This window comes from Primulina tabacum, chromosome 9 (genome assembly GCF_025594145.1).
Source record: "Primulina tabacum isolate GXHZ01 chromosome 9, ASM2559414v2, whole genome shotgun sequence".
In the NCBI taxonomy this organism is placed as follows: Eukaryota; Viridiplantae; Streptophyta; class Magnoliopsida; order Lamiales; family Gesneriaceae; genus Primulina; species Primulina tabacum.
In genome coordinates, this window is record NC_134558.1 from 23,853,140 (window position 1) to 23,867,574 (window position 14,435).

General features: G+C 35.6%; 1 protein-coding gene across 4 annotated transcripts; it reads right to left on the minus strand.

Annotated features, from left to right (window-relative positions):
• Nucleotides 1-556: 556 nt before the first annotated feature.
• On the minus strand, nucleotides 557-3,292 carry LOC142555010 (uncharacterized). Of its 4 annotated transcripts, none has more exons than XR_012822299.1 (4): nucleotides 3,155-3,287; nucleotides 1,092-2,567; nucleotides 842-983; nucleotides 557-707 (listed from the first exon to the last, which is right to left on the minus strand). XR_012822299.1 is itself a non-coding variant. In XM_075665639.1 (4 exons), the coding sequence occupies exons 1-4, from the start codon at nucleotides 3,221-3,223 to the stop codon at nucleotides 918-920; spliced, it is 1,572 nt and encodes a 523-aa protein (XP_075521754.1). In that variant the 5' UTR covers nucleotides 3,224-3,287; the 3' UTR covers nucleotides 745-917. The 4 variants fall into 4 exon arrangements, 3 of the variants coding, with proteins under 3 accessions (XP_075521754.1, XP_075521755.1, XP_075521753.1); XM_075665639.1 differs by lacking the exon at nucleotides 557-707 and having other exon boundaries at nucleotides 745-983; nucleotides 1,092-1,894; nucleotides 1,934-2,567; XM_075665640.1 differs by lacking the exon at nucleotides 557-707 and having other exon boundaries at nucleotides 745-983; nucleotides 1,092-2,410; nucleotides 3,155-3,292.
• Between the last annotated feature and the right edge of the window lie 11,143 nt (nucleotides 3,293-14,435).

Consider the following 14,435-nt stretch of genomic DNA (forward strand, 5'->3'; position numbering starts at 1 on the left):
TTTGAAAAAAAAAACATAATTAACAACAATATTTCTTATACATATTTGAATACTCAAAAATCATATAATAATATCATATTTAAAACATTTGGTATTCAAATAACAAATATAATATCATATTTTTAATGTTTTCCATCAATTTTCATCCGAGGAAAGACGTATCATTAATAACAATTCTGTTATACATGATTGGATACTCAAAAATTATATTTTAAAATCATATATAAAATAGTTGATACTCATATATCATATATTAGTACCAAATTTCAACAGAGACAACACATGTTAACTCAAGAAATGCAAAAACAATTTTGTGTGAATCATGAACAATAGAAATTTTATTTTTGTCAATCTGGAGCTGAACAAAATAAAAATATGTTATTAGAGATTTATTAATTATTTACTCATATAAATATGTATAGTTTTGATATATTGTGCACCTTTATATCCATCTATATGATTACCGTTTAAATGAAAGTTACCTATTAGATGTACAATTTTGATATATTTCATCACATTAATCACATTTAATAGGTGAATGTCACCTATGTGATGCTCACATATGTTAACATAGATGAATTAATAACATATCACAACTATATCTTCCGGACAGAAACACACCTATGTTAGAGGTCAAATGCCAAACGAAAAAAAGAAGGAAAAAGTAGCATATATTTCGGGTTGTCTCTGTGAACTCTGGTCCTACCCTTCTGTTAATGATAAAATACAAAAGAAGACTATAAATGAGCAAAAAATCATACATTAGAAAATTAAAAGTTGTTTCTATCATCTGCCAAGATTTATTGAAATCAAATTTCATCCGGGAGGAAAAAATATTGACCAACAAACATTCAAATACATAAAATGAAAATTTTGTTAGGGATAATTCAACAGTCCAACCTTCAAACCAGATCACATTACCGTCGGAGTTGCCTCCGGGCCAGAGCTGGAGACCGTTTCGGTATGTAAACCTTATAGCTCACCTGGTTAAACATTCCAAAATGGGTACCATCATAAGAAATAGGAAAAATAGCGGATTCAATCTAGCATTTCATAGTGTAAATCCTAGCATGTTATGATATAATTCTTACCTGCACCATTTCACCACCTCTCATTACGTACATTGTTTTCTTGTCAAATTCAGAGCCATTCTTAGCCTCATCCAGCTGCTCTTTCGAGCTATGCTCACCAGAGGCTTGATTAGTGTCATTAACGGCCAAAACAACAGGAGCTTTGGGCGAATCAATAGCCATATGTTCAGAATCTTTTTTAACCTGTGGGAGCGGGAGCGTGGGTCTACTTCTCTTTTTCGCCTCCTGATCAAGAAAGCTATTTGGCTCGGTATAATTGTCTTCAATATTATCGTTCCTTTTGATGAGTGATTCGTTAACATTTTCATTATTGGTGTCGAGATTAACAATTTTTCGAGCAGCTTTAAGACCCCCTTTGAACCTCCTCAGATTTTCCAGAGCTTTTTGCCTCAAAATTAACTCTATATCATTGCCGACACCATCCTTCGTCTTATCCCCATCCAAAGTGGTAAAATTAACAGAAACATTAACCCCTTTTTCATTCTCAGAATGATTTGTATGAACCTCATGTGACCGAGAATCATCAGCGTTATATACTTCATTTCCAGATTTTATGGGCAAAATCACTTCACTTTCAACATTTTCTACAGTTTTCTTATGGGATACACCACGTGATTGATCATTCGACTCCTTTTTATTCTCTCCTTCATTACTGTCCATGCTTTTGGGAGATGGATAATCATCATGCTCACATATAATTTCTTCTTTTTGAGGATCTTTCTCCCATCTGTTTTCCTCTTCATCAGTGGGTCGGTTGAGAATGGCAATAACTGATTTAAGCCGCCTAGAGTTATTCACAGGAACTAAAGCCTCGTCACTTTGCTCGACATTGATATTATGGCCTAAAGCCTCGTCACTTTGGTCTACAAGGACATCATGGTCTCTACAGGTACCACAAGAAGAACCACTTGGAGACCTTGCTTTGCGCTTTCTATGAGCCCTGTGAGATTCCCTACCTCTTAAACTTTTTATCTTTTTATGGAGAATCATTTTACTCCTTCGATGTTTACCATCTCCCGTACTGTTGCTGCTTCTACTATCACATGCCGAGCAGCTCTCTGAATCAGAGCTCAAAGAACTAGTAAAATGCCTTCTTGATTTCATCTTTAATGGTTTGTTACTTGACTTAACAACATGATGTCTCCTAGATCTTTTTCTCCTTCTCGACTCTGCATCAGATTCTGCACTTTCGAATCCTTTTCGAGTCCTTTCCTTTATACCCCGAGGTAGGGCTTTCCGTCTTTTATAACTCTTGTTATCATGTGTGGACAAAGACTCGGAAGCTGAAGTCATTGAATGATCATCCGAATACGATGAAGCTGAATCAACACGACAGCGTTTCTTAGATTTATTTTTCCTAGTCCTATAATCAGATTCTGAAGATGAGGAGGACCAGATAGATTTAGAACTTAAAGAAACAGAATCACGACCGTGAAGAACCTTTGATTCCTTTTTTCTGCTCTTCTTCTTCAAGAACTAACAGTTTGAATTAAGAAGGACTCGGGGTTAAGTCATAAAATATAATAGATGATAAATTCCGGTAGAACACAGTCCAAATGCAGCCGGGTGACATTAGTTCCGCGAGTCCGAGGAAAAAACTAAATTTGATGCATATATAATTAAATTTTAATTTTACCCATTTTAAGTGTACATTACTTTTCAATCAACTGATAGTTTTAAGATATTGATTGTTGACATAGAGTCATAGACTATTTATCCAAAAAAATCCCCATTTACACACAAAACCTACTTAAATCTTGGCTCCACGAAACCATTTGAAAACCAATTTCGACAAAAGATCAGATCACCTAATTAAATTACTTGGTCTACCATATCACATCTCTAAATCTTTTCTATAAACTCAAGGAACCCTTGAAATCCATGTCCAATTCAGTTCAACGCATACAATAAATTCCAAGATTCGATTTTTTAATAAAAATTCTAAAAGAATGCACAAACAGAGTAAAGCCCGAATCAGAATTGAAAAACTCGATTAAATTCTTCAGCAAGTAATCGACATAAAAAGCCCAAAAAAATAAGACAAAAAGCGAGTGCAGACAAACCTTAGAAGAAACCTTGTTTCTTTTCTTCTTGTATGCTTTTGTCCTGGAGGAGGAAGCTTTTACTCCCATGGAGTTTTGGGATTTTGTGGTTCTTGTATGGCTTGCTCGTTCGAGTAATGGAATTGGGTGTAGATTTTGGGGGAAAATGAGTAAAACGGGAGTCACGCAAGAGTTTATTAAAAAAAAGAAGTGAATATAATTTATTTTTTATCTTTTGTTTAAAAATTAATTTTTTTATTAGTGTATTTTAATTTTATATATAATAAAATTTATAATTTAATTAAATAAAAAAACTTATTTGACTCAATTTTTCCATCTTTCCCGACTCAACCCTAGATCTCATTTCATTTTTTATCTTCACAAAAAATCTTTTTCTTCTCAACCTTCCATCCTTTCATTTTTTGGCTAACAATTAACTACGAATCTACAAGTTTTTGCTCTGCAACAAATCCAACAAGAAAACCACGTATTGATAAGAAATTTATTTTGAGATATGAAATTTATTGTATTTCGTCAGTGTTCACGACCCAGGATGAAGAGATTCACGACTTCACGACCTTCACGACCCACGGCTTCACGACCCTGGGTCGTGAAGCACAAGTCTTCACGACCCATGGGTCGTGTGGTGGGTCGTGAAGACAAGTGCATCCATTAATTTTAATTTTTTATAATTAATAATCTTTGTTTTGTTTTAAATTTATATAACTAATAATCTTTTTGTTTGTTTTGTTTTTTTTACAGGTTTAATTTCCAGCTAAACTTGGAAAGAATCAATTTTTTGAATGCAAATTAACTTTAGGATCAAGATATGTTGAAATCTGTAAGAAAATTGTATCATTTTTAAATGAGAAAGAGATAGAATATTTGATGCAGTACACTCAATTTGATAATTTAATTTTATGTGCTAAGAATTATAACAATTTCAATCAAAACTGGATCTAGGGTTATGACTCGTCACAAAATGGGTCGAGATGGGTCGAGAAGCATAATTTTGGCTTCTCGACCCATAAAGCTATATATATATAATATAATATATATATATATATATATATATTTATGTATTTTAATATATTGTAAAATCTATATAGATTTTAATATATTGTAATAGATGGGCCGAGAAGCATATTATTATAAAATTTGTTAAAAATTTTAGTATAATTATAAAATTTATAAAATCTATTAATGTTTATACAATAAACATTAATTTCATATGCTTTGATATACATTCATTACATTAAAGTGAATATGTAATGAAATTTGTTATGAATTTTGATAGGATCGATTGACGTGTCAAGAGTGTTTAGAAGGGGGGTTGAATAAACACTCTCAATTAATATTGGTCTTATCGAATTTTTGAGTTCAGTTTGGTGACAAACTGATTCTCGGAATCTTGTTGGTCAATATCAATCAGTTAAACTGAGGTAGTCGCGGAAGGTAACTGACTGACAGATAGAATACAGAACTGAAATAAAATACACAAGGATTGTTTCTGGATGTTCGGAGAATTCAATTACTCCTACGTCACCCCTTCTATCACAGGGATATGTTTCCACTAAAAGACGATCCAATACAACACTTGTACAGATCCACTTCAGTTAGGAGTTACCCACTGCCTAAACTGAAACTCTTAGTATTACAAAATGATCTCTGTGCGTAACTGATCTTAGCACTATTGAATTAACAAATATTACAGAGTGCTAGTTTGCTCAACTTGTAGCCTTGATTGCTACGAATAAATCAAGTAAGAGTGAGCTGAGATTTTGACAGAGTAATAGCAAGTTTTGAATGATGTATCGTCACTTCTTCTTTTTCTTCTGCCATATTTATACTCTTCTTTTCCAACGGTAATCTTGAGATAAATTTGAATCTTTGTATCCGTTGGTTTCCACTTGATTATTCCTTCGATATTGTTTGCTTCATTTATTGTAATTCGGCGTCTTAATTGCTTTGTCCGGAATGCGTTGTTTTAAGTAGTCTTGGTTGTTGTGCGGTGCTCTTGTAATCTGTTATGTCTTCTTTGTTCTTTCCCGAGACATCTTCAGTTGAGAGACTTTGAGGCATTCGGCTGAATGTTTTAACTGATAAGTTCCAACTGATCAGTTTACTCTGTATCATTGTATCAGCTGATTTCAGTTGATAAGTTCAGTTGCCGAATTTTCTTGCGCGTATCAGTTGATTCATATTTTGTTAATCGATTGATTCATGTTTTGTCAAACTCCAGAATCTAGTTTCCAACAATTTCCCCCTTTATGGTGTTTGACAAAACCAAGTGATTTAAGATCGAACAACTGAGCTCTTTGTAGATAATAGATTACGCAACTGAATCATAAAATAACTGGATTCCTTGTAGATAACATAAAATCTGAGAATATTATAACAGTTGATTCTAATAATCTGATTAATTCTTTTTCAGCTGCTGTTCTTCCCCCTTTTTGTCAAACAACTCCATTTTGTCTGATAACTTTCGAACGTCAATGGAAAGAATTTTTACATCTGATGAGATACTTGTGGCAACAGTTGTGAGGGAGGTCTGTAGCAATTCTATTTTATTTGAAACAGAGGTTTCTAGTCACTCAACTCTCTGACTGATTACATCCTGAGTTGTAAAGAGTGAGTTAACTAGCCCCTTCTTTATTTCATGCACAGTTCTGCTAAGAGAGTCCATGTTGGCTTGAAGAGCGTTTAGTTTCGCCGAGTCAAATTCAGTCGAAGAATCTAATTTGACAGTATGAGACAGTTGTTCGAATTGAATTTTCTTGATTTCAGCGAGCATCTGCTGCATATTGTACTGTATGTTCTGGATTTCATCAAGAACAACATCCATTTCTGTGGATTGAATTGGAGGTCGCTGACTGGGCGTTTCTGAATGTTTCGATGTTTGTCCAAAAAGAACTAATGCTTGATTAGTTTCCATTGTTCCAGCCATAGGCTGAGCTGAAATGTTTTCTTGAATTTGAGATGATGAACGTTGGTTTTGATAAAGAAATGGATTGTCTGGCTGAATGATGGAGATGGATGGTTCATACATAGGGGCCTCCTGTGGAGAATTAACTGAAATTTGTTCTTGCTCCTTTGATTCAGTGAGCAACTGACCTTCTACATGTTCAGCAGTTTCTTGTTCTGAGGGTTTTGCTTGTTCATCAGTTTGAATATCTTGTTCAGCAGAAGTTTCTGGCTGAACTGGTGCTTCAATTTGAGCTTTTTCCGATTCAGTTATTTCTTTTTCTGAAGTTTGGTTTGGCACTTCAGTTTGAGCAGATATAAATTTTTCAGCAATAAGTGACTCAGCTGGTGCTTCAGATGATATCTTAATGTCTTGCTCTGGTTGTTCAGCTGAATGGGTAATTGAGTCATATTGTATTTCCTCTAGCTGAGCTTCCAAGGTAACAGCTTGAATGATTTCATCAATGTTTGCCAAGGATAGTTCTGCTTCAGAATATAGCTGATGTTCTGTCTGAGAGGATTGAGCTATTCCCTGAACTGACTTTTCAGTTGCCTGTTGTGGAGATGGTTCTTTTTGTGGAGAGGAGGATAAATCTTTTTCAATATTTGAGTTGGGGGGTTTGTCATGAAGAACTAGTTCATGATCTTCTTCCCAAAATCTGATTTCACTCTGCAGACTACTAAGATCTGTGTCCAGTTGAGTGAACACAGCTCTATCATTGTATGCAGTTGGACTTGTGGGATTGTAGTTGGACTTCAGCTTTGCTACCATTCTTGTTAGCTTTTTGACGCGAATCTGATTAAAAAAATATTTCTGCCTTTCTAATGCCTGTGGAATTGTAGCAGCTTGACTACTTTCATCACAATTGCTTCTAGCTTGATGAACTTTTTCAGTTGAGATCTATGCTTCAGTTCTTTGGCAAAGATTTCTGTTCTGAAACTTTTCCAACAATCAAAAGATTTTAATTGTGATGTGGCAAATGCATTGACCTGTTCCCAAACTAGGTCAATGTGTGTTTGAATGACATTGGATGGCCGGGGTTCTTCAACCAGCTTGCCTTTTCCTTTTGTCAGTTGAGAGAATGTGAGGAAGATCCATTCCAGAATGTGTGGAGTGCACTGGTTCCCTTAATATTACACCTTTAGATCTGGCTCTAGGCAGGATGGTAGGGCGATTTACAAGAGTCAAGGGAGCTCTTACCTTAGCTGGTGTCTTTGCTTTGGTAACTGAATCATCAGGTGAGACTACTTGCAAAGGGATAGCCTGAATGGGCTGTTGAGCAGTTGATTGAATAATTTTCTCAGGTGGAATGACTTCCACTGTGGTTATTGGTTTGGTTCTTTGAGTCCTTGGTCTCTTGACAAGCTTAGGGGAAGGAGTTTTCTCTGAATCTGATTCACTGAGAATCAGTTTCCTTTTTGCTATTTTGACCTTCTTGACTGGTGATGGCTCAACCTCTATTTTGGTTTTTGATGGCAAGGTGTTTTTGGCAGTAAATACCTTGAATTTTGATGATGTTTCAGCATTTTCAGCTACCAAACCCTTCAGTTTTAACAGATAACTGATTTGGATGGCGAAGCCACATGACTGTTTGGATGACTTGAGCATATTCTTCAAGATGTTAAAAAGAAGATATCTCCAATTTGCTTTCTTTTCACCCATGATTATGGTCATTACCTGGAATTTTTCGAGTGTAAGAGCAGCATAAGAACCGGCTTTTGCTAATATTCCCTTTGCCACAATATCAGCTTACAACTGAATTTCTGGTTTCAGTTCCTTCTTTGGATCGGAAACCTTGATTTTCCGTCCATCAGCAGATAGTCGAGACTGCATTTCTTCAATGTCATGAGTTTTTACTTCAGAAAAGCTGACATAACCATCAGTTGGCAAAGAGAAGATTTCTCCGAAAGCTTCTTCAGAAAGGAGTAGCAACTGATCATTGATAGTCACAGAGATAGTGTCATTAGCAGTGATAAATCCCTTCCGATAGAATTCATTGACCTCCTTGAGGTATATCTTCTGAGAAGATTGTCCCAAGAACATCCTGAGACCTGCCGACTCAAGCTTTAGAAATACATTCTTAACGTCTGCTTCTTGAATCGATACAACCGAGTTAAAATCGATGACCATCGCATTCAAGATATGGGCTGGGATCTGGTTTGCCATTTCGGAAAGTGTAGTGATCTGCAAATTGAAGAGAATAAGTTCTGAAATTTGTATACTCTTAGAAACTGATTGTAATTGTGAAGAATAGAACTGAAGTGAAGCGGGCAAAATGCTTTTGTTCGTGACTGTTCAAATTCTGGACACGTGTCAGCCCGGGAAAAATTTTGAATAAAAATATGTGCACGTGTGCTGTAATCGTGTGTATATAATAATGAGCGGTTTTAAAATATGCCACATCATAAAAATTTAGTCACCTCATTTGATTTGGAATATAATAAGTTTTTAATTGGTTAACTTATGTGAGAAGATTTGTAAAATTTTCAAGCTTAACGATCAGTTGGGAAACTGATTCAAGTCAGTTGAGAATTCACAAACGATTGTCTTCTCAGTTAACGTCTTAAAAACTGACATTCCCCCTAAATTGGTGCATATAATAATTAAAGTAGTGCTACAAAATAATTTTAAGAGTCAGAGAGGCTATTGGTTTTGCTGAAACGTTGACGACTCTTCAGCTTTCTTGATATTCTGCTATAAATAGAAATGGCTCAGTTAGTTTTAGACATATCATCCAAAATATTCAAGATAAAAAATGTCTGATACGGGTGACTCAAGTCTTTCTCCCTTTTCTGTGGAGGCCAGGAAGGCTGAGATAGAAGACGAAGTCTTCTATGAAAGTCTGCATTACTGGGAGCGATTGCAGGAGCTTGAGCTCTTATACAACTCTGGGGAGGCCACCATTCCTGAATTGGTGGCAGAACTGAATCAAGTGCGAAAGCACTTGAATATTGCTGTGTGGGTGGACGTCTTCACGGACGGTCACATGTATCAGCTGATGCTCCGCAAGGAATTGAAGATCCTGAGGCGCATAGCTCATTCTCACAGCTTTCTCATGACTGCTCCTTCTTCTCTATCTGTTTGGCTGAAATTTTGGATAATTGTTATGAAGGAGAAGTATGATGATGTAATCCAGACCAACATTTATAAGTAATGAAATATTTATCTGGTTTTAACTCTGTTTTTATGCAAATGATATATTTCATCAGCTGTGATATGTAAACAAATGAACTGATGAGAGACTAACTGTCATAAGTTGATCATGAACTGGGACTATTTAAACAACTATTAATGGAATTCAAACTGGTGTCAGTTGACAATGAACAACTGATAACTTAAAGTCCTTGGTAAATGTGAAAGATGCATTGATTAACTTGAGACTCTTCAGCTTCTCCAACGTCATTTTCCTATAAATAAGATGATAGTGATAAAAATGTGATGCAATATCAGTTCAAAAATATTTCAATATGTCTGATTCTGATGCATGCAGCAGCACTCATGTTCATGTTACTGAGCAGTCAACCCCTCGTTTAAAAGATATCAAGAGAAAGATGGAGATATATGTTTTTCAGAAGGTGATGTTAACATGGGAAAAGATTCATGAGTTGAAGAGGGTGAGTGACAGTGGTGCTATTCCTACTCGTGCTCAGGAGGCAAGAGCACTGAAATACCTTGAACGTTTTGAAGTGAGGCATGTTAGGGATTTGGTTGAAGATAAATGTCTTTTGGAGGCGATGCTATGGAAGGAGTGGCATGTTGTTGATAATATTTCGAAATCTAGGGCATTTGCTAGAGTTTGAATTTATGAGTTAAATGATTGAGTTAGGGCGTGGCTAGATTCAGTTGATTCCATGATATCTTCTGTAAAATGGGAACGTTGGTATTCTTAATGAAGTGTTATTTTCAATTTGTTGTGTTCTTATTTTCTGCATATAATTCTGTTAGTGAAGCAATATTACTAATAATTTCTAAGATAAATCAATTAAAACAAGAATATTTCGAAAGTTAGAAAACTTAGCCTCGGGTAATGGTCTTGTGAAGATGTCAGCTGCTTGTTGTTCAGTTGAAATATATTCTAGTCGAATATCCTTCTTTAACGCATGATCCCTAATGAAGTGATGCCTGACATCTATATGCTTGGTCCTTGAGTGAAGAACTGGATTATAAGTGATGGCAATTGTGCTGGTATTATCACAAAATATGGGCGATTCAGTTGACGTTACTCCATAATCCTTCAGTTGTTGCTGAATCCAGATCAGTTATGCACAACAGCTACCAGCAGCAAGATATTCTGCTTCTGTTGTTGAGGTAGCTATGGATGTCTGCTTCTTGCTGAACCAAGAGATCACTCTGTCTCCTAAGAACTGACAAGATCCACTTGTACTTTTGCGATCAAGCTTACATCCTGCATAATCTGCGTCTGAATATCCAACTAAATTGAAGGTGGAATCTTTGGAATACCATAGCCCAACATATTGCGTTTCCTTAAGATATCTCAGAATTCTTTTAGCAGCTGAGAAATGTGATTGCTTAGGATTTGCTTGAAATCTGGCACACAGACAGAGAGCAAAAACAATATCAGGTCGACTGGCTGTTAGTTACAACAATGAACCTATTAATCCTCTATATAATGTCGCCTCTACTGATATTCCCCCTTCGTCAGTATCTAGTTTAACTGATGAGCTCATGGGAGTAGTTGCAGCTGAGCATGATTCCATACCAAATTTCTTTAGCAACTCCTTTGTATATTTTGTTTGACTAATGAATATACCAGTTTCCAGTTGCTTCACTTGCAGTCCAAGAAAAAATGTCAGTTCACCCATCATGCTCATTTCAAACTTTTCCTGCATTAACTTAGCAAACTTTTCGCACAATTTGGGGTTAGTTGACCCAAATATTATATCATCAACATAAATTTGAACTAATAGAATATGATTATTTTTAGTAAATTTGAACAAGGTCTTATCAACTGATCCGACTGAAAAGTCATGATCAGTTAGGAATTTTGAAAGGGTTTCGTACCAAGCCCTGGGAGCTTGTTTAAGACCATATAATGCTTTGTTCAAATAGTATACATGATCAGGAAGTTTGTGATTTACAAAACCTGGAGGTTGTTCAACATATACTTCTTCTTGTAACTGACCGTTTAGGAATGCACTCTTCACATCCATCTGGTAAACTTTGAAGTTTTTGTGAGATGCATATGCAAGAAATATTCTGATTGCTTCCAATCTTGCAACTGGAGCATACGTCTCATCGTAGTCAATTCCTTCTTCTTGCCTATATCCTTGTGCTACTAGTCTTGCTTTGTTGCGTATAACTGAACCGTCCTCGTTTAGTTTATTCCTGTACACCCATTTTGTACCTATAATGGTTTTTGAAGTTGGTCTTGGAACTAAGTTCCAGACGTTATTGTGAGTGAACTGATTCAGCTCTTCTTGCATAGCATTTACCCAGTTAGGATCAGCAAGAGCTTCATCAGTTTTCTTTGGTTCCATTTGTGAGACAAAGGCTGAATGAATAAATAAATTTAACATTTGATTGCGAGTTCTTACTGGATCAGATGGATTTCCTATTACCAATTCTGGTGGATGTGATTTTCTCCATTTGTACTCAGCATTCGTTGCATCTACAACTTCTTCAGTTGGTAACTGAATGCAGTTTTCAGCTTCAGTTGATGCCTCGTCAGCTGATATTTGAATATTATCATTTTCCTTTAATAACTGATTGTCAGCATTGAATTCCTGCTCATTTAATTGATCCAATATCTCTGGTTCTGGTGTTTGAAGGATGTTTTGATTATTATGATTTTCATCTTTGTCATCATCTTCCAAACTGATATCTGAAAATCGATCAGCTAGCTCAACTTGATCAGTTGGCTTATCAGTTAGTGCAGTTTCATCAAAATCAACATGCGCAGATTCTTCAACATTTAAAGTTTTCTTATTAAAGACTCTATAAGCTATACTAACTGATGAATATCCAAGGAATATTCCTTCTGCAGATTTGGCATCGAATGCTTTTAAGTAATTTTTATTATTATCATGAATAAAACATCTACAACCGAATATTTTGAAATAAGTGATTATACTTTTTCTTCCATGCCAGATCTCATATAGTGTTTTCATATGATTCTTATTAATCATTGATCTGTTCTGAGTATAACATGCAGTGTTTACTGCCTCTGCCCAAAATCTTTGAGAAATACCAGAATCAGCAAGCATTGTTCTAGCAGCTTCTTTAAGGGTTCGATTTCTTCTCTCAGCTACACCGTTTTGCTGAGGAGTTCTTGCTGCTGAGAGCTCATGCTTGATTCCAGCATTTTCTAGAAAGCTTGAAAGTGTTTGATTGATGAATTCAGTTCCTCAATCAGATCTGATTCGATCAATCCCAACTGATTTTTCATTTAAAAGTCTTTTAAAGAGTTTAATCAGTTGTGCAGCCGTATGGTCTTTGGATTTGAGAAAGATAACCCAAGTAAATTTTGAAAAATCATCTACGACTACCAAGGTGTATTTCATTCCCCCTAAGCTCATGACTGGTATTGGACCGAAGAGATCCATGCGCAATAGTTCTAAGCATCGGGATGAAGACTTACAGCCCTTGTTTTTGAAAGAAGATCGTACTTGTTTTCCATACTGACATGATGAGCAAAGTTTTTCTTTTGAAAATTTATTTTGGGCAAACCAGTTACAAGTTCATGTTTACTCAGATAGGCAATGGATTTAAAGTTTAAATGATTTAACCTTTTATGCCACAACAAGTTTTGAGATGATTTTGAAGCAATAAAGCAGACTGGTGCATGAGGCTGTTCATTCCAACTGACTTTATATGTGTTTCCACATCGTTTGCCAGTTAGTATGATTTCATCAGTTGATGTTTTAACTGAGCATGAGCTTTTATCAAATTGTACCGAGAATCCATTGTCGCATAACTGACTGATGCTAATCAAGTTATACTTCAGATTCTCTACTAATAAAACATCTTTAATAGTAAAGTTACCATGGATAAGCTTACCCTTACCCACGGTTTTACCTTTGGAATTATCTCCGAAACTGATGTTTGGACCACTATATTTGGTCAGTTGAGATAGCATACTTGCATCTCCTGTCATATGTCGTGAGCAACCGCTGTCCAAATACCATATTGAATTTTTATCTGTGCCTGTTACCTGCAAGCACACACATAATATGATTTGGTACCCATATCTATTTGGGTCCAAAACTTATTAGTCCCTTTGGAACCCATACTTGGATTAGTCTAACTGACTTTCCAGTAGCTGTATTCCAAATGGTTTTTCTCGGCTTTTGTGTGCTTGGTGAGTAGTGTACAGTTGATACAGTATGTGTTTTAGTCTTATTCAACTGATTGTTCAATCTGTATCTCTTCTGAACTGGCTTGCAGTTATAGTAATTGACATAGCCATTCGAATAGTTTTTGTGAAATCTTTTTGATGACCCGCTTTGTGAATCAGTTGAAAGCTTTTGGCTATAGCCAATCCCATATCTTCTAGCCTTGTTCAACTTCTCAGTAGGTTGTTCAATCAGTTTACTGGGCTCAATTTGTTCTTGAACCCCTGCTGATTTGAAAAAGTGAATGTACTTCCCTTTGTTCATTGTCAGCTTTGGTTGAGTATCATTTGAAAACGTTTCTCCTTGATTACTGAACCCTAAACCAGTTTTATCAGAAACTGATTTTTGTGAATTCTGCATCTCATTCAGTGCAGTAGACGACTTATTCCAAGATTGAATGAGTTCAGTCTGTTTTGAATTTTCAAGGATCAATTTCTGGATCAGTGACTGATCTTTCTTTCTCTCTGCTTTTAACTCAGCAATTTTCCTTTTTAGACTCAACCCATCAACTGATTCATCAGTTTTGGTTTTATTGTCCATGAGATCATTTTGCTTTGACTTTATTTCCTCAAATGATGATGCAAGTTTCTGGTACTCATTTACCATTTCATGCAATGTTAAAATGAGTTCTTCTCGTGTAAAATCAGTTGAACTAAAATCAAATACCTGTTGACTTGTAGATTCTGCTTCTGTATCATTGGTCATTAGACATTTGACTTCCTCTTCATCACTTGAGCTATATGAGCTTTCTGGTTCTGATTCGTCACTATCAGTTTCTGTCCATTTGGATTTGTTCTCTTCAGCTAATAGAACCTCATGTTTCTTTTTTTAGGTTTTCTTATCATCTCTGGATCTTCTCTTATGCTCATATGATTTCTTTCTTCTGTCAGTTGATCCTTGACTGTCCTTTTTAGGTTTAGGACAGTCAGCAATATAATGACCTGTTTTGCCACAATTGTAGCAAGAATTTATTTCTTCTTTGGAA

Coding starts and splice junctions, on each gene's coding strand:
- LOC142555010 (XM_075665638.1), bottom strand. CDS start 3,223: ATGGGAGTAAAAGCTTCCTCCTCCAGGACAAAAGCATACAAGAAGAAA. Junction 2,568..3,154: donor GAAACAAGGTTTCTTCTAAG/GTTTGTCTGCAC, acceptor TCAAACTGTTAG/TTCTTGAAGAAGAAGAGCAG. Junction 984..1,091: donor GAGGTGGTGAAATGGTGCAG/GTAAGAATTATA, acceptor ATGTTTAACCAG/GTGAGCTATAAGGTTTACAT.